At 47.0% G+C, this 19,440-nt stretch overlaps 1 protein-coding gene across 15 annotated transcripts in view; it reads left to right on the plus strand.

Moving 5' to 3' along the window:
* MSI2 (musashi RNA binding protein 2) overlaps positions 1 to 19,440 on the plus strand; it is a 204,667-nt gene that overhangs the window by 48,802 nt on the left and 136,425 nt on the right. Inside the window, exon 1 of one of the 15 annotated variants that reach the window (XM_085557192.1) lies at positions 11,705 to 12,560. The exons of the other annotated variants lie outside the window; for them this stretch is intronic. Coding sequence (XP_085413318.1) covers positions 12,498 to 12,560 — 63 coding nt within the window. The 5' untranslated portion in view covers positions 11,705 to 12,497. Of the gene's footprint in view, positions 1 to 11,704; positions 12,561 to 19,440 lie in introns of those variants that run through there. 15 annotated transcript variants of the gene reach the window in all.

Raw genomic sequence — 19,440 nt, forward strand, 5'->3', positions numbered from 1 at the left:
TGTTGCCTCCACTGATCCTTCCTTTGGATCCTGAAATCGAGTTGCTTTAGTGTGAAAACTCCTTAAGTTAGAAACATTTTTTTGTGTCGTTTGAGTTACAGGAGGGAGCCTTGCTTTGGACAAGCCTTTTGAGTGGTGTCCCTGTGCAGGCAGTGGATTTTGGGTGGGTTGGAGGTACCAGGGAATTCAGAGGGGTAAAGTGCATTTCTTAGACCGAGAGATAAATTTCACAGTAAAGATTGAGCTGAAGAGAACTTAAGGGTGTTTTATTTGCTAATGCTGTTGTTCTGTGGAACAAATTGAAGTCTCAAGCTTGTTGTTGGTTCTCTGCAGAGCCCTATGCAATCATCTTAATAAAGTATTGCACTGTGGAGGAGTCATTGTGTTACAGAGGATGAAATGAGCTTCTAAAATTTCCCCCAAGGTTTCAGTGATAAAAAGAACAGTTTTAAAAACTACTTTAGGTTCTGGGGAGTATGTATTTAGCAGTGTATTTGTAATTTAAATGGATTTGGTGTCGCAATGAGCTACAGCTTGTTTTCTTTACTTTCCAGGGGTGTCTTGTCTCCCTTCTCGAGGTGGGTGGGCACATGCCTGCCCTTCCTCAGTGATTTTGTTTGGCTGCTCACCAGGGTGTGTGAATCAGCTGGGGTTTGGTCCTGCTTTAACATCTGTGTGTTTATTGTACTGCAGCTTCAGTGCCCTTTAGATTGCGTGGGTATCTGAATGTCTTCGATATCTTATCTTTAGATATCAGTAATTGACACTAAACAGTGTAAAACCTGCTGGCCACGGTGTCCCAGTGAGGCCCAGGGCTGGGACTGATCTCTTAGCATGGTTTTCCTAACCCAGACTCAAAGATGCTGGATGCTGCTGAGCACCCGCCTCTGCTCCCTCCCACCTGGGCATTGATATCTTCAGCAAACTTCCATTTTTTCCCTTCCCTCGTTCTCCATGTTTAAAAGTGGCCCTGAGAGGCAAAAGGTTTAAAAGGGGTTAAATAAACTGAAAAACCTGCAGTGTATTTCCGCTCAGAGTTGAAACAAGATGTGGATTGACTCAAAATGAAATTTTTCTTTTTTTTTTTCCTTTCCTTTTAAGTTTTGCCAAAACGAAAACATGTTTGTTTAATCATAGGCAAATTCATCCTTCTGGTTTTTTGGTTCTGTTTTGTTTTCAGTTTAGCCAGCAAATTGAGAAATGAAACTCTTCTGCCAGCACGGCTTCCAGTTCAGATTGCTCTGAGGAGCCGGGTGAATTTCCCCCTTGCACACTTTATCTAGGAACCATCAGAATTTCGCTGATTAATACCTTGGAAATTATAAATTAACCATATGGAACTACTTCAGTTTAAGTAACTTGTATGTTCTGGTGATAGCTAATCCCCTTAAAGCGTGGTTTTAATGGCCAGTTTGTTTTCACCTGAGGTCATTAATGCTCTAAAACCAGCTGTTAACTGCACCAAAGAGGTTTTTCCTGCCCAGGGAGGAGTGCTGCTGGGCACCCCGTTTAATGGTCTAATAATGCTTTATTTCTGCCCTACCTTCCGGACATACTGGCTGTTTTTAATGGCTCTGTTGGAAAGAAACCTGTGTATTTTCCGTCTGCTAAGGACTGATCTTGCAGCCAGCTGTGGGGAGCGGTGTGGGGGATGCAGGGCACTGGGGCAGGAGTGTGAGCAGTAAAAAGTGGAAGGATGAGCCTGCAAAGCCATTGCTTTGGGCTCAGGGCACAAGGGTGGGGAGAGAAGGGGTGCACAGCCCTCTGCCTGCTCCCGTGGCTGTGCCAGACTGGGAATCGCAGTCATTAGGAATATTAAAACGTCAGACAATGTAATTCTCCCGCTCCTTCTGCTTAATTTTTGTGCTAATTTATTGTTCCTCTCTGTTCCTACTTCTGTCACCTAAATGCAAATGCCCTGGCAGCCTGCTTTATGGATAACACTTAAAAAATAATGGTGCAATAATGAGTGGTGAATTGCAGCAGAGATCGTGCTGAAGTGCCTGCAATATTCGCATTAATTCCAAATGAATTAATTGCAGTTAATACTATTGTATTTAAAACCTGTCAGAAGCCATAACAATGATTAGGGTGTAAGAGTAAAATGCTATTTCAGAGCAGCATCAACATGTTTTAAAATAGCAATAGATGGTGTTAAAAGTGTGTCTGACCTAATGGCCATCAGCAGCAGCAGCAGCTTTTGTGTGAAGCCAGTCAGGACAGATGGATCAGAGGCATCTGAGGAATGAGGGGCCCTAAACCCATTCATTTTTTCCCTGATTGGGAGCAAATGGGTTCTTTGCCCCAGTGCTGTAGGTAAGAGCAGAGGTAGGGTGAAGGAGGGGTTTTATCTGGCAGGGCTGTGGATCCCATTGATCTCTGCTGCTGCCTCATCTGTCACAGGGGATGGTTCCAGGGGAAGGTGTGAGAGAAGCCTTTCTTTAATGTTTATTTCCAGTCCTTCAGAACAAGTTGGTGCTGTGGCAAATAGAGTTATTATTCAGTAGTTAATACTCGTGAAGTAAAAGCATTCCAGAGCCTTTCACTTGAGTCCTTGGTGAGGCAGAACTTCTTTCAGTTTAACCACTTGTATTTGTATTTTAGTTCTTAGTGTCTGGCCTTGGGGAGCTCTACACCTGCAGTTTGTCTGCTGATAGTGGAAAGCACAGAATATAATCTGGCAGATGAAGACAGCTGCATTCTGTTCATCTCAACCACCAGTTCTGCTTGATGATTTCTCGATACAGTTTCCATGTGACACAAAGGCAGGGACTAATTTTGGCATGTGTGGGACTGATAAGATTTCAGACCAGATCTTTCTTAAAAAAAAAATAAAGAAAAGAAGAAAAATCCCTTGATGTGTTACATAGTGCAGTAATCCGTTTCCAGGTTCTTTAATTAGATCTGTACTTTAGCTGATTTAGCTGCATGTCTCAATACACAAATGATTTATAAAGGGAAGAAAAAGTGTGTGTTAATCTTGACTGAGTGATACTCTCTGCACTGTTTGTATTACATATCCTACAGCATTCAGTCTTTTCCTTCAACATGGAATTGGACTTAATTTCTTAAAAGAAATTACAGAGCTTTACAGTTGTATTGTTAACAGCTTTTTATGGATGTAGGTTTGTATGTGTGTTTACATTTATATGTAAATGTAATTATTTAGTGAGGATTAGCAGTCAGTGAGGACCTCTCTTTCCATTTAGTGTGTTACTAATAATTTACAAATTCATTTCACTGTAGGTCAGAAATTACAGTTACTATTATATTTAATGCATGAGGTATCTTGGATTCACCATTTCCTTGGACAGCCCTTCTGCTCTAAATCTTACCTGATTTCTTCCACAAGCAGAGAGGGTTCATCAGAGTCTCTCCTGTTCTTAATCCTCCCCTCCATGGCATTTTGGGTGCCGCTGGTGAAATCTGGGCTGTGGAAGCTGTTGAACCCGTAGCTGGCTCTGTGTTTGATGGCGAGCTGCTGGTGGGGACATTTGGGGTGACACCAGGGCCCTGGTGGGAGCGGGGCTGTGGCTGCAGTCTGGGGCTGGCTCTGTGCTCGGAGCCCAGCTGAGCCGTGTGTGCAGAACTCTGCTGCTTCCTGCCTTCTCCCTTCTCTGTAGTTAGAATCTGGGGCCTGAGGGTATCCTGGCTCTCGAGTAATTGCATCATTCCCACTATTAACTAAAGAGAGCGGATTCTTTTTTTAATAAAAGCTTCCTCGCATGCATTTGCGAGTGTTGTTTTAGTTTGCAGCTACTCGCGTTGGAATGCATCCAGACACCAAGTCCTTATGTTTCCTCCACGTCCCCAAACTCTCTTCTGGGTAATTTGCATTTCAGCACTGCTCAGTTGTACTTTGCTCAGTTTGAGGGAGGGAAGGGCTGGGCGGTAGCATATGCTGATTTGCATATGCTAATTGTAACGTGGATGCTTTGCTTCCTTCTGGCAACCAGACCAGGATATTTTTGTTGTAATATCCTATTGGTTTAAGGTGAGAGGTAAATCAGAGCTTGTTCTCCTTGATTTACAGCTGGAGTCTTGATCTGAGGTTTGGTGGTAAAGGTCGGAGATGCTTGGAGGACGTGATCAAAAATCAGGGAGCCGAAGGGTGGGGCTTCAGAGTTGTTGCAAAAACTTAGGGAAACAAACTTTGTGGTTCACTGACAGGGAATAATAAAGGGAGGGAAGAAGCACTACAGGCCTCTGCTGGGTAGCAGCATGTGCCACTTGATGCTCCAGCCTTCAGCAAACACAGCATCTGCTGCACTCTGCTGCACGGGCTCAGATTCCACAGGTTTGGTTGGGTGAAAAGGTGCAAGTTCCCAGGTATCTGATCATGCTCATTCGTCTCCTGTGTTTTTAACAAAATCAGGATGGGAGGGAGAAAGATTTTTGGGAGGGGAGCTGAATAAAGCCTCCCCTGAAAAAGTACTCCCCTGATCAGCTTTGAATTTGGGGGTTCCTTTCTAGAGCTCATGGGGTGTTGGGGAGACCTGGCAATTGCCACAGAATGTAGCAGAAATACACACAAAATATGGCAGAAAAGGCTCTGCATATCACTGATAATTGCACTGTTACTCTCAACAAACAGACTGACTGCAGTGCTGGCTGGATTTACGTTCAGGATCCTCAGAGCAGCAAAAAGGTTTTGTGTGCTCTGACTCACGGAGCTGATTTTAAAGAAAACGGGCATTTTTAAAATCCTATTTTCCTTCCATTTTCAGCCTCCTTTGATGAAGACACTTGAAACACCTTTTTAACTCTACATTTTAAATGCTTTTTTATAGCCATGAAATACACCCTTGTGTGGTTTTCAGGTCTTTTTAATTTTTAAAAGCCCTCCTTATTGCTGCTGCATAAGGAGAAATTTTTAGATTATGAGGAGAAGCAAATGTGACATTCTGTTCTGTATTAAAAGTTAATTTAGGGCAGAACTGCAGACCAAGAAGTGTCTTTTCTTTTCCTATACCTCCTTGTAATGTAATTGACCCCTAATACCTCTGGAAGATCTGGCACTGAGACACAGGGAACCAACTGCCCAGGGGCACAGTGTGAACACAGCGGGAGGAATTTGCCCGACTGGAATCACACTTGTGATATTTGAGGGTTTTAAAGCATGTTCCAGCATACTTTGGTCTAAAGCAGAGCTCGTAGTGGCAGGTTGGGCAGCAGTGAGGTGATGCAGGTTCCCTGGGAGGGCGGAGCAGGGAGGTGTCAGGTCCAGAGGGGCGAGCTGGGCTCCAGCCCAGATCCAGATTCAAGTCTGGCCCTGCTGAGTCCTGATGCAGGGCAGAGCTCAGTGCCCAGGGCGAGCCCCGAGGTGATTTGTGTGCAGGAATACCTCGGTCCCGTGCCGACTTTGGCACACCAGGTGATTAAAAGTGACGAGTTAATTCCGATTGTGGTCCTGGAAACAAGGACAGCTCATGTCATGGCTGCGATTGATAAAAGCCTTTTCTGCGTTCCCCTCTTGAGAGAACAGGTTTGTGTAAACATCTAGGTGGGTCATAGCTTTGTAGAGGACAAAATACAACTCTGTGTGAAGCAGAACCTCTCTCAAATCTTTCCCAAGCCTGAGGTGGGCACCGGCATCCTCCGTCCCTCCGAGCCCAGGGATGGAGGGGCAGCACGGCCACCTCCTGGCACTGGATCAGCTGAGTTTCCTCATCAGAGGTACCAACTGCAGGGTTGCTGCTGAGGCTTAATTATGCAATTGTAATTTTCTATAAAATGCATCATAAAACCTATTCATGCCTTATATTGGCATGGAAGAGTTACTCCAGCCTCGCTGGCTGTAGAATGCCCACTTTAGGAAATTGCCTAAATCTGTATTTTTCTTGGAGCAGTGCTGGTCAGCCCCACAGGTTGCTAATAAATATTTCATAACCTTCTATGTAGGAGTATGAAAATAATTTGAATATTTAAATGACTGGCTCTCCTTGGCCTAAGCAGAGCCCAGAAGCAGGCTCTTGTTCATTTCTCTGACTTCTTGTGGTGTGCCATCAGATTGTCCAAAATTGTAGCCCCTATATAAACACTGTCCTGTTCTTACTGACTTTGAATTTCTTTTGCCATTATATCTGATTTTTTTTTTTAGCTCTAGTGGGTAAAATACATTTTTGTACTTCGACACCACTTAGAGTGAAGGATTTAAAAATACCTCACACACATTGATTTAGCACAAGCTACTTCATCTGGGTCGAGGAACTGCTTTTCACTATTTCACAGTCACAAGGGTGGGAGGAGAACCTGTTTCCACCTGCCTCAATCCTCACAGTTTTTATCTGTCCCATACAACAGAAATGAAATTAGAAGGGGAGGACAGAGAGGCTGACACAGCAATCACCGTGGCTGAGATAGTGGGCATACACAGCACAGATTTCCCACAATTTAAAATTTCTTTTTGTGAACCTGCACCGAGCAAACCCACGCGAATGACGTTTCAGTGCTGAGGAGTGCCTGACCCTGCGGTGCCAGGCAGGGCTGCCTGGAGCCCGAGCCCCAGAACAGCTGCAGGAGCCAGGTGTGTGTCCCTGGGCTGGGGCACAGCCTGGGGAGGAGGAGGACACTGGGGTGGCCACGCCAGGATCTCCTGGGAGCTCTGGCCCTGGGCTACCTGGGGACACCTGGCAGCCTGGCTCCTCCTCACAGGGAGGTCACTCACAGCAGCAACTTGGATGCTTGATGATGTTTGTAGGCTTTTAGGGCTCTTCACTCTGCTAATTTGACATCATTGAAGTTCTATTTCCCCAACTGTGCTGTGGGCTAAAGCGAGAATGACAGCTTGCTTGTTATTTGCGTGTGCAATATTTATGTATGTAAATGACTGGTGTGTTTGTCTTTATCCCTCCATATAAATACAAGAGATGTATACAAATATAATGAGGAGGTACAGGAAGCTCATTTTGTTTAAGCAAAACGTGGAGCGTTAAGCCATCATGCCCTGACACTTGTTCTGTGCTGGAAGACAAAAAGGGAAGTGTCTGGCTTTTGTTGGGAGACATGAAAGTTGCTGCTGCTTTCCATGTTGGATATTACGGCTTCAGTACGCCAGAATCATTGGGGTTTTTATTACTATTATTTTTCCTTTTGGTGAAGCCTGAGAAAAGACAAAGACTAAAAATAAAACCCATAATTTTTGATACAACTGTGGAAACATGGTTAGTTCTAACACAGCAGGTGGCTAAGGGACTCGATCGGCAGAAACCAGCAGTGCTTTCAGTGCAATCAAAGTTAAGTGCAGAAATTTAATTAAATGGTAGCAAGGCTGGCAGAAACTTTGTAAAGCAGCAGTGCATTGTCAAATCTAACAATTATTCCAAGGAACACAATCCACAGATGGCGCCTAATTGATAAATTAAGGTTCTGGTGCCTGATTCCGCTTACACTTAAAGGTTCTCTTTTCTTAAACAAAACCTTAAAATTTTAAGGCTGCATCACTGTTCTGAAAACATAACAAGCTGGGCTGGGTTTTTTGGCTTTGTGTTAAAGGAGAAGGCATTTGGCTTCTATTTTCCTTGTGTGTGTCTTTCATTCTGGGGAGGATGTGGTGTGTTGCTGGTGAGGTGCTTACCTGGAATCTCAGGTATTTAGACCTCCCGTAGCTGCTGGGGCAGGTAGTCACATCATCTCTCCCAGCTTTTACAAGCCTTTCCCTTTGCCTGTCTGCCCCTTGAAGCTGTCTGTCGATTTTTGGGCATCATCAGCAGCAAATGCAAACCCTTTGTAGCTCGTGCCCTGCCTGACAAGTCCTTTCCAGTGCTGGGCTGGTGGCCCTGGAGGACCAGCCTGGAAGGAAGTGGCTCACATCTCTTTGCTGGGATCTCATTGCACATTTTGGAAGGGGTTCTGGGCTGCTTTTCTGTTTCCCCCTCGCCTGGGTGTTGGTGAGAGCCCCCAGCACTTCGTGTTGGTGTGAGGGGACCCAGAGTGTATTGCCAGGTCCTGCAGCAGCCCAAGAACGTCTCCAGGTGACATCCTGGATGCCTGTAGAGTTTAGTAAAATAGACAGGCTTTATTTTCCCTCTTTCTGAACTCTGGATATATGGAGATATTTTGTCTCTGTGTGTTTTTGATTTCCATGTGTAAATACAGTTCACTTCCCAGGGTTTAGCATAGCACTTCAGAGAAGGGGCAGGAAAGATTGAATCCAGCTCTTCAAATACACTTGGCACGTTGTCCTCTGACGCTGGAGAGGGTCTTTTCCTCTAAGCAAGTGGCACTTCCCCTTCCAGAGTAGTGTTTTGAACAAGGATGGGAGTTGAAAGGGCATCAGAGCACATAATAGCTGTGTGGAGTATGGAGATAGACACACACCTGTGTGCACAATAAGTGTTTGTCCCTTGCTGAAAAAGGAAGAAAATTGTTTGCCTTCCAATTCAGTATTTTCTTCTTTATTTAAGCAATTTTAGAAGATGGATGCAAAAGGAAAATGATAGTTTCATTGTATTTGTCGTAAACCAAGGGCACAGATGCCCTAATTGCTCTTGTGAGATTTTTGTGTGTGTTTTTTGGCATTGCCCATGTGGTAGTGAATTCCCCATCAGCTGGATTCTCTGTGATGGAGCTGAGGCCGTTCTGAGTGAAGGAGCTGAATCAGTGCTTGTTATTTTTGGTTACTAACAGTATACTTGAATTCAGGAACTCGCCTGCTCCCTTCCCCCTTTCTCCCCTCCTGTGCCTAAATATATCCCACCAGTCAATCAGCACTGGCAGGCATCAGTGCTATGGCTGTCAGATCGAGTTAGCTGTGGAGAGCCAGAGCTGCTGGCTTGGGTTTTTGGGCTTGAAAATGTATTCAAATAGTGGCATTGTCATTTGACTTGCAAATAAGTATAGTCTGGTAATGGGGCCCTTGTATAGAAAGAATGATGCAGCACTTCAGACAAATCTATGTCTTCTTCCCATGAAGCAGATTAGCAATAATACAATCCACACTGGTGTTTATGGCTGCATGCTCAGTGAACACAGACATTTCTGAATTTTCATTAATGGTGGATTTGTAGTTTTTAATGGAACAAAGAAAAAACACTGGAAATCAGAGAAATGCTAATGCCTTCCTGAGAAACTTGGACAACATTTGGTTTAGAGGCAAATCTGCTCTGGTTGGCATTTTCCCCTCTTAGTTCTTCTCCCCTTATCTGGGCTTGTTGGGTGGTTGGTTGCTGGAGAGCAGCACTTAAGTGAGCACATTATCTTTGTTGCTGCTCCTTCCCAAAGCAAGGGACTGGCCTTTGGTGACGGCATAGCGATTGCCACAGCAACCAGGCAGGATGTCACAGATTCACAAGTGTGATTTTACATTCAGAACAGCAGCAGGAGCAGATGGATATTGGAAACAAAGTCCCCACCCCCTCCCTTTGCCTCCTTGTGCTCCTTCCCAAAGCTGGAGCAGCCCTTCTCACCAGGGCTCTTTGTGATCGCCCTGCCCGATGCCAGGGGTGGGTTCAGCTGGGAGTGCTGGGCTGCAGCGTGCTGGTGCCACTGCCCTGGCAGTGCCACCGTGCCCCTTTGTGACTTTGGGACTCACCGAGGCAGAGCGAGCGAGCTCGGGAACTTGGGCTCAGCCTAGCTTGGATGTTGTTCCATTAACTTTGCTGGTGGCTTTATTCTTTTAATCCTGAATTTAGCAGAATGAGCAAGCCAAGCCTCGCCGTGGGTAGTCAGACACATTGGGGAGCCATCGTGCACAGAAGTTGATTGTAACACCCACCCACCGTGTGGGCAACAGCCTCGGGAGCATATGCTCGGTCTGTTTTCCCAAAAAAGACACTATTGGAAACAGATGCAGGAAGGGGTTTGCGCTCAGTAAAATTCGAGGTCGGGGCCTCTGGTTTGAAGCACAGGGATCTTGTTCAGCATCCCAGCTGAGGCTCTGTGGGCAGGCTGCAGTCACCGTGGGCTGGGCTCGCCCCAGGGGCAGGGGGTGCAGGAGGACCTGAACTCGCCGGTCCCTTGTCACGGGCACCTCTGCTCCTGCCCATCCTCCCCGTGTGACAGTGACCCTGCACTCCTCTGGGAGCCTGACTGGTGGCCTGGTACTGCACTTCAAGTCCCCGGGTGCTGGCCAGTGTGCCAGAGCCTTGCAGCTGGCCAGGGGTGCCTCTGGATGTACCCCAGGGCCAGGTGAGCCCGTGCTCCGAGCCGGCTCCTGTGCTCCTGCAAAGCCCTGAGCAAACACCTTGGATTCCTGTGTGCTACAGCCATTTCGGTGCTGATTCGACAGAGAAACAAAACTCAGGAGCCCTGGAGCACAAATGACTTGCCCAGACCTGGCCAGGTCTCAGAGACTCCTTATTCTGCTGAAAATTGTAGGCTCTGCTCTAGCGGGCTGAGGCACTCTGAAATTATGCTCAAGTTTAAAGTTTCAAAGGAGTTAGGTATCAAATTTGCACTGACTTGGATTTCACTAAGAGCAGTGTATCTATTTTTGTCTTGCAGCAGTAGGGTTGCAGACCAAGATCCCCTTGTATTTTTATTTTATTTGACTTTGAAAACACCAGCTGTGATCCTCTGCATAGTTACTGGTATGAAGCACATGAAATTTTAATTAGCTTGGGTGAAGGGAAGTTCTGGTAATTGATTTAATATATAAATGCCCCTCTGGTTTCTTTAGTTTATGTGCTGGAAAGATTGCATTAGAAATTTTCCTATAACAGGGGAGATTTAAATGCATTTTTAGGACTGTCTTGAAATCAAAAAGTGAAGTGCCTTTATAAACGACTTAGATGAAAGGTACTATTGATATTTCACTATTTCAGATAAAAGTAGATTATATCATTATTATTATTATTTCTGTTATTTTTTCTATTAGTATCTTAATGGACCCAGTCAGTGAGTGCTGAAAAGTGGACAAAGGAGCATTAGTGCTGTACATCCAGACTGATCAGGCTGTGCTGGTGTCGCTGTGGTCGTGGCAGATCACAGGAATTTCCCTTTGCTTTCTCCTGCTGCCCACGTGCTCTGTGTTCACCTGTCTCCTCGGGTCTCACCTGTCTCCTCAGCTCCCAAGAGCCTGCAGGCAGATCCCCAGGCAGCAACTGGTTGTGTCTGCAGGTGATTTACCCCAAAGGCCAGACTCCTGTCTCAGTTCAGACCCTGCTGCTGGCAGCTGGACTCCTTTGCTCACCTCTGCAGAGCTTTTGGCCTTTCCTTCTGCCTCTGTCCCTGGACATCATTTCTGGTTTTCTTCTCTGCGTTCTTTTGTGCTTCTTAGCGAAACAATGAAAGAGAAAATCCCTCTGAACTCTCCCGAGTAGTTCCATAAGAAGTAGCACTGACACTGACACTAACACCTGCTCCACCTGGGAGAGGCTCTTGGTGCTGGGAGTGATCTTGGTGCTCCCCCAGTATTTTACAGACACGCACTGAAAAGCGTCTTTATTCAGTTTGACTGTTGCTATTATGTGGCGAGGCATTCAATAAAAGTTGTGATTTATGAGATGTGTGTGGCCGTTGTTGTTTTTTGCTCTGTCATCTATCAGGGAGAGAAAAGCCAGGCCTGATAATTCTTGGCACTTGGTTTTTTCAGTTAAGAATGTCAGCTGTCAGGCTGTCAAGAGAAGTTATTTCTCTGGGTTTTTTTTTTTTAATAGGCAGAGATCCTGCTTCATACTGTGCTGGGTTGATAAGGGAGTGCTTTCTGTACTGCTGAAAAGTGTGTCCCATGGTAAGGCCCTTGGTGTGTGCCCACTTAAACTTCAGTGCTTTGTGTTTTCAGTGTGTGACAGCACTTGATTGCTTAATATACAAATGCATTCACTTTCTTTTTTTGCAGCTTTTATGTGTTTTTTTCCTCCTCTTTTCCCTTTCTCTCCTTCTGAATGGAATAGAGTTTTTTTTCCCCTTCTCTGTGACTAGGTATTTAAAAAGTGCTCTTTTGCAAAATATGTGCACATTAGATAATCTGGTGTTGCATAAAAGCTCTTTCATATTTTGGGGGCTTCATGCATGCATAAAACAGGCCTAATTGAAGATACAGGCTGTTTGTCACGAATGTGAATATAAGGATAGGGGACAGAGGGGAAGAATTATGTTAAATACCAGGGTGATGTGTTTTTTTCTGTTTTCCTTATTAGTTATTTGCAAAAATGTATCAAAAAGTCATTTTGATGCAGTGCACAATAGTATCACAAACTTGTGCTTTGCATCCTAAGTGCCTGGTTAGAGCACAGTTAGAAGCTGAAATCATTCCTCGATTAGTCCCTGGAGTCCTGTATGAGTCTTTAACTCTCAGCATGTGGTCTGTGATTTAACAGTGGATGAAGGATGGCTGAGCTGCAGCTGTGTGGAGAACCTCAAATTTTCCAATCTGCAGCCTCTCCCCTTCCTCCTGCAGAGGAGCCATCAAAACCTTGCCAGAGCTGGCAGCATGTTTACCTTCGGGGCAGGACTTGGGAGCTGGCAGGAGTGGCAGGCTCTGGTGGGGAGCAGATCACTGTCAGAAGGAGGCAGGGGAGGTCTCTGGTGGCCCTGCAGCTCTTGGGTGCTGGGACATGAGCCTGGCTCACAGCTGTCATCGTGTGCCTGCAGGTACAGCTTGTGGAGATCTTGTTTTGGTGAGTCAGTCCCCATGGAAAAGGAAAACATTTCCTGTGTGTAATTCAGCCTGGACAGCTCGCTCACGTGCTGTGTATCACGCTGAAGGTACGAGGCTGAAGAGGAGGGATAAAGGTTTGATTGTTAGCCTCTAGGAGCTGCTTTGATGTACAGCACTGTGTGTGTGGCTTATAGATGGTTCCTAGGTCCTTACAGATGTTTTAGTCCTGTGTCTGTCTGTCCAAGTCAAGGCACAGGGCTTCTAGACTTAAATGAGAATTCCCGCTGTAGGTGCAGGTCTGGCAGCTCTCGGGAGGAGCAAAATGCCCAGACAGGCAGTGTGGGTGCAGCTGTGGGGCTGGGCTGGGTCTGTCCCTGCAGCAGCCCTGGCTCTGGCAGGGCCCTGCTGGCAGAGGTGCTGCTGCTGCTGCTGCAGCGCTGCTCCAACACCGCAGCCTCAGGAGCGCAGCAGGCAGATGTGAGCAGGGCTCCCACTTGGCCCGAGTCGCACTGCACAAGTGGCTGTTCATGGGAAGTTGTCCCAGCTTTTCATGTCCTGCCAGACCTGGAAATCCAGTCATCTCAGTGACTTGGCCTTTTTATGTGACATTTTTGGCAGTGTTGTAATGATCTAGGTACTTGAAAGTCTGTGAGTGTATTGAGCTGTGATAGGCTTTGATACTGGCAGAGTTCTTGTGCTAGGGAAGATGGGGAAGGAGTGTATATCCAGCCAAGTGTTTATTTTCAGTAACATCAGTATTATTAGAGACCTCTTGGTGTTAGAGATCAGGTAAGAATGAGTCTCTCCATCGTAGCTGGAGTTGCTCAGCACCTGCACAGCACTTCTGAGCTGCTCACCTGGACAGGAAGCTGTGCTGGGGCATGCTGAGGATCAGCTGCTGCTGTTCACAGCTTGGTTGGTAGCACAGAGCTTGGCCATGCCTGCTGGGCTGGGCTCCCAGCCTGTGCCTCAGGCTGGCATGGGTTTAGTTCCCTCTTGTCTGGAGAAGTCCCTGAGCTGCTGTGGGGAGCCCAAGCCTGTGGTGACAGTGCTGGCTATCCTGGCACAGCTCCCTTTGGGAAAGGAGCAGGAGAGGTGGCCTGCTGTGGTGGGCAGGTAAAGCTGAACCCATCAAGGTGCTGCTTAGAGCTGGTTTCCTTCCCCCTGGCTGCTGAGGGTGTCCTGCCCCTGAACACAGCACAAACACATCCCTTCCCGCTGAACCTCCTGCCAAGTGCTCGGGGTTACAGTGTTAACAGCTTTAAATAAATTCCTCCTGGAGATAACTGATTTATTAGGCTCCTACCCTTCTGAAAGCAAAGCTAGTCACAATTAACAAACAAAGCAGCATGGGGCAGTTATCATTGTGGGTAATAAATCTTTTGATATTGGGTATGACTGGCTGATGGGCTTGGAGAGCAAAACTCCAGAGCAAGTGTGACTTCAGCATGGGCCAGTGGCAGGGACTGACGTGACACATCGGTGATTGTGTGTACCCAGGTGTGTGACGGAGGAGGACCCTGGGCAGGAGGCAGCCCTGCCAGTGTCCCTGCAGTGTCAGTGGCACCGTGGGCAGCACCTTGGCTTCACACAGTGCTTTCCCAGTGTGTCTGCGCTCCTTGTTCTCCGCAGGACACCCAGGTGCAGAAACCAGTGACGTGTCAGCTTTGGGCAGCAGGAGAAGGGCCCCTGTGTGGTGCCCCAGCTGCTCTTTCAGCCTGCCACCCTCCCTGGCTCTCGGTTTTGATGGTACATGGCTGAGAAATGAGCCCTCCAAGTTGTGGTTGGTAGAAGCTGTTGTTCCCTGGTGGCCTCTCTGAATAAACAATTGGTCCCAGACCTGGTGGCGTGGTTTCCAGCGCTGGGGAGATATTTCTTGCTGGGTTTGTAAAAATGATCTAAATGGATCCGACATTGTGGCCATAAAACATCTGTAACATTACACATTTAGTTATGTTACTAGAGACTTGAGTTCATTTTGATGGGCAGTATTTTATCTGCTACTTTTCCCCTTCTGAAAGCAAAGCTTTCTGTAGAGGAGGATTTATAGAAATATATTTCTAGTACGAAAAAAGTCATGCACATTAAGATGTTGGAGTAAAGAAGAAATAATGTCTTTTTTTGGAGACCTTGGCTGATTTATCTCTTACTTGGTAGTTTGATATGGCCTTCCTGGCTAGGAACAATATTTTTTTATTCTTCCTTTAATAACAATAATGTCAGTAACAATGTCTTGCACTATTCTAGCATCTTCAAATCAGACTTTCAGCGGGTTAGGCATTTAATGAGTGAAACCTCACAGGCTCCATTGAGCTGTGGGGATATATTGCTGTTCTTTTTGTGGAAATCAAGGCACATAGCACTCGATTGTGCAACGCACTCAGCCTAATGAGGCTTCCCCAAATACTGCGAGTTCAAATGCGTGCTTAAATGCTGAGCCCTGCAGTCTCCAGCTGAGCTCTCCCAAGACTCTGAGATACGTCAGTGCTGTGGAGACTGAGACTTGCCCTGTGGTCACTGGGTGAGTAAACATCACACAGGGGAGACAGCTCGTGGAGCTGTGTGCTGCTGCCTTCCTTTGGAAGAAGTGTTGGTGTTTTCTCTTGCCCTGCTCCCGCTCTTCGTTTGTGGTGCAGCTCCTCGAGGGCCCTTTTATGCCCAGTCAAGGGTTGTTTGATCTGCTTTAGAGTGACAACGATGCTGGTTTAATAATGGCTGCTGGGTTCCCTCCCTGGCAAGGGAAGCATCTCCCCTTTGTGAGCTGGAGGTGGGAGCGCTGCAATTCCTGTAATTCACCACCCATTTGTGCAGGGGGGAAAGGATAAAAGCAAACACAGCGTTTCATAAAGCCATGAGTGTATTTCAACAGCAGTAATAGGCAAATCTGGGCATTTTGCAACATTTTAGTGGTCTCTCATCAGAGGGAAAGCTCACCCTTGCGCAGAGCCTCGCAGCTCCATGGGCTTGACTCAGCAGATGAAGTCAAACCTGCTCATCAGTAAGTGATTGCCATGTGCAGCTAGATTATGTAGATGAAATTAATCAAGGCTAAGGGTTAAAGTATCCATTTGTTCTTTTCAGAGAAATCATCTGGAGTGTTGGGAAGGAGGTAAATTGCTTCACACATTTCTTATTCCTGCCTGTGAATTTTTCTTGTTTTAGCAGATTATCTAGAATCTTAGCAGAAGGCTCCCATCACTGATTTTACAGGGTTATCATGAAAAATTAGTTGATACTGACTTAGAAGCATTTAAATTATGTCATGCTCTCTGTGCTGTAGAGGTAATAAATTTCTTTGGACTGGTCTCAGTGTTTGGAGCTGTAAGAATTTCCAAACTCTGGCAGAATCCTTTTCCTCTCCAGTTCAGGCTGTGTGGTTGGGTTTGTTGAACTCTTGAGTTCCAGGACGTTCCTGAGTTTCCCAGGAGCATTTGTCACTCACCCTGGGGCGGGCTGGAGGTGTCAGCAGCTCTGTCCTGGCTCCTCTGCACAGGAGTGTGCCTCTCACTGTCCTGCTCAGCCTCCTGGGTTTGGAGAGCAGGGCAGCCAGGGCCTTCTTGCACCGATCCAGGACTTGGGTTGTGTTTTGGGAAGCTGAGGAGTTGGTTCCCCACTTCAGTCCATCCTGCTTCACCTTCAGAGCTGTGCTACAAACCGACCTTGAACATGCCCTTGGAAACACTGTCCTCCAACAGGACATAAAATGTGACAGCCAAAGGTTTTCTGGTTGTGTTTTGGGCGTGGCACAAGCTGTTGCCTTGGGGAAGATGGTGTAACCTAGGTGAGGAGTTGGTGCAGTGGTAATGGCCAGTTAATCCTTCTTTCCCCTGAGTACTGCTGGCAGGGCTTCCAAAAGGAGGTCCCTGGGCTGAATGCCACCAACCCCTTTCTTCCCCTCCCTCTTCTGCCTCCCTCCCTCCCTCTCTCTGCCTGCACAAGGTGAAGTTTTGCCAGTAGCCTGTAGATTGAGGACCAGAAGCTTAATTGCTTCCCACTGGGGCCTTTGTCCCTCATTACTTGGGCATTGCAAAAGTCCCCCCTCCCAGTCACGTTGGGCAGTGCTCTCCATTTGTGGCCCTGAGATGTATTAATTTAAAAATAATTATCTTCGTTTAAAGTTATTAATGCCGTTTTTAAGCACTGCTGAACAGTAATCAGGCAGGCAGGTTGGATAAGTTGTCTGCACTCAGTGAATATTTAGTTACCTTCCTACCATACCATGCACAGGGAGCTGAAGCAACCAGGGGGATTTAAATAGGTTTGCTCTGCTGCCCTGCTCTTGCCGTGCCTTCTGTAACCTGTAAAAGAGTTAACTGGAGCACAGGAGGTGGGAGCAGCCCTGAGGGATGTGATATAACTGGTTATAGCAGGCTGTGGGGCCAGGAGCTATTCCTGGGCTCTGGAGGGCTGAGCACTGGCTCTGGTGAATTTTACTGTATCTTTTGATATGAAGCTTGGAGGCAGATTTTGCTCAAAAGACCTGCTGAGCTCTCACAGCTGGGGCTGATTTTCAGGCTTGGATCTGCCCCGCAGGGAGCTCTGCGTGGGGCAGGTAAAGGTGTTGCTGTGCCTGGAGAGCTGAGGGTGGCTCAGGGGGGTCTATGGGATGCTCTGCCTGGACAGCAAGCCCTTCTTTTGGGAGCAGCCCCTTCCTGGGGCTGGCTGTGGGCCGTGGCAGGCTGCCATCACCTCCCTGTACCTGTGGGTGGGTGAGCGAGGGGCTGGTCCTCCCAGGGGGGCAGATCAGGGAGTTAAATCCCGTGGCAGTTGGGAAGATGGACCAGGAAGGGCTTTGCTTGGCCCCTGGCCAGGTTTGCTTGTGAAACTCCAAGGATGGCTTTGGCAATTGCTGCCAGTTCAGTCTTGGAAAAACCAGTTTGTGTGTTCTGCCTCCTGCTGATGCCACAGCCATCGAGGCAGGGAAATGCAGCACTGCCAAAACCCTCCCAGCAGTACCAGCAGAACCCAGGGCAGCCAGAGTCCAGGAGTACAGCAGGGCCGGGTTTCGTTTCTGAATGGGGTGGGAGAACACAGCCCACGTGTATTTTGCCAGAAATCAGGGGAGCTGATTCCCCCCGCTGGGAATGTGTGCTGCTTTTTGGATTAAAGAGCCCTTTCATTCCCACGGGCCTTCTGCAGCCCGAGCAGTTCTCACAGGACGACACGAGCTTACCCAGGGGTCAGGCACAAGGTATTTGCAGCCTTTAAGTCTTGCTGAAATCCTATTTTGAATGCTTAGGCGTGCTGTACGTGGCACATAAAGCCTCTGCAGGGGCTGTGCTGCCGTGGCTCCAGCGCAGCTCGGCCGGGATGTTGGGAGCACAGTGCCCAGCTCAGCACCTCCTCCACCTGCACAGAAACACCTGGAGGCAGCATGGCTCTGGGCTGTTCTCTGTGGCAGCTTTCACTAAACACTGCCTTTTTCCTCGTGTCTTTGCATCCTGTTTCAGTTGGGGTTTTTAATAGCTTTTTGGAATTTCCTAGGAGGATCCCAGAGGCAAAAAACTAAAAAAACCTAGAGAATTCTTATGGTGTGTGCTCTGCCAAAGAAGCCTGGCAGTTCTGTTAACAAGATCGCTTCCCGTTACATGAATTATTGTTGCTTTTAATTAGAAGTAATGCTGTAGTTTGAATGTACAGCACAATGGGGTATAAAATGCAGTTCAGCACAGGCACCAAAGCTGGTTTTTCCAATTATAAATCTATTTAGAAGGTGGATACACTAGAAATGATGGAATGGCAAACTGCAGATGAGGTGAGCAGGCTGGGATACACATGCACCCCTGCCCACGCTGTCGTACAAGAGAGAGGAGAGTGCTCTGGAAAACAGTTACATATGCATAATTAGTTTAATCTGAAATTAATGCTAATTTCAGCAATTTGCGATGCAGATTCACTATTAGTGCTCCAGTCCACTTGCACTACATTGAGAGGTTGAGGATGCAAACCTTGATGAATTGCACACTGGAGTGTGCCAGAAACGAGTTCAGGCACAGGTTCCCAGGGTGTTCCTTGAGCCCCTGTGCTGGGTGTGTCTGTCTCCTGCTTTGGGATTTTTCAGGGATTTTACTTCCCGGCATGGCCTGCCAGTGGCACACTCGTCTCCTGTCTGTGCCAGCTGGGTGTCAGCACTCATCCCTTCCACCCTCACCATCCTGAGCCAGCAGCTCTGCACTAAAGCTGGAGGCAGAGGGACAGCTAAAAGGCTGTGTAAAGAATGGTTGGGAAGTGATACTAAAAGCCATTACCCTGAAGTTAAATAGGTAACTTCTTTGTTGAATGTAGACAGCCTTGGTGCATCTAGAAGGAATGGTGGATACTTACTGCTTGAGATTTTGAAATTCTGAGAATCCTGAAAAATATTTAATGAGCTTAAAATCTTCTTTTTTCATTTTTGCTAGTCAGGATAATAAGACAGTTTTGGTGGGGAAGGAAGAGCCACAAGAAGGTGATGAGCAGCATTACTGTGTGAGTGTGAGGGATGTTCAGGGGCTCGGAGCTGGAGCCCCCAGCCCTGCAAAACCTCATTCCTTCATTTCCTCTGGGTAGGCTGGGTTTAGCTCACATTTGTATTGACATGTTTGAGTGGGACATGTTCCCAGAGACTGCATCTTCAGCCTGTTGTTTAGAGGAGAATTACCTGATACGCCCCAAACTGATCTAATTACAGCCATAACCTTGCACAGAATGGCATAAACTCAGCAGACTTGCCTGGCTAAAGCGGGGAAGGTTTTCTTCCTGCTCCTGCACCTCCTGAAGTGTTTGCTCAGTTTCAGAGCACAAAGACAATTATATTTTTCAAAAGCCAAGCCAGTAAAGAGAATGTAACCTTGAATGCCTCCTCGCAGGAGTAGTCACATGTGTTTTGATTAACTCAGCACCAGCACCGTGTACAAACA

The sequence above is a fragment of the Lonchura striata genome, chromosome 19, assembly GCF_050655825.1.
Source record: "Lonchura striata isolate lonStrDom1 chromosome 19, ASM5065582v1, whole genome shotgun sequence".
NCBI lineage: Eukaryota > Metazoa > Chordata > Aves > Passeriformes > Estrildidae > Lonchura > Lonchura striata.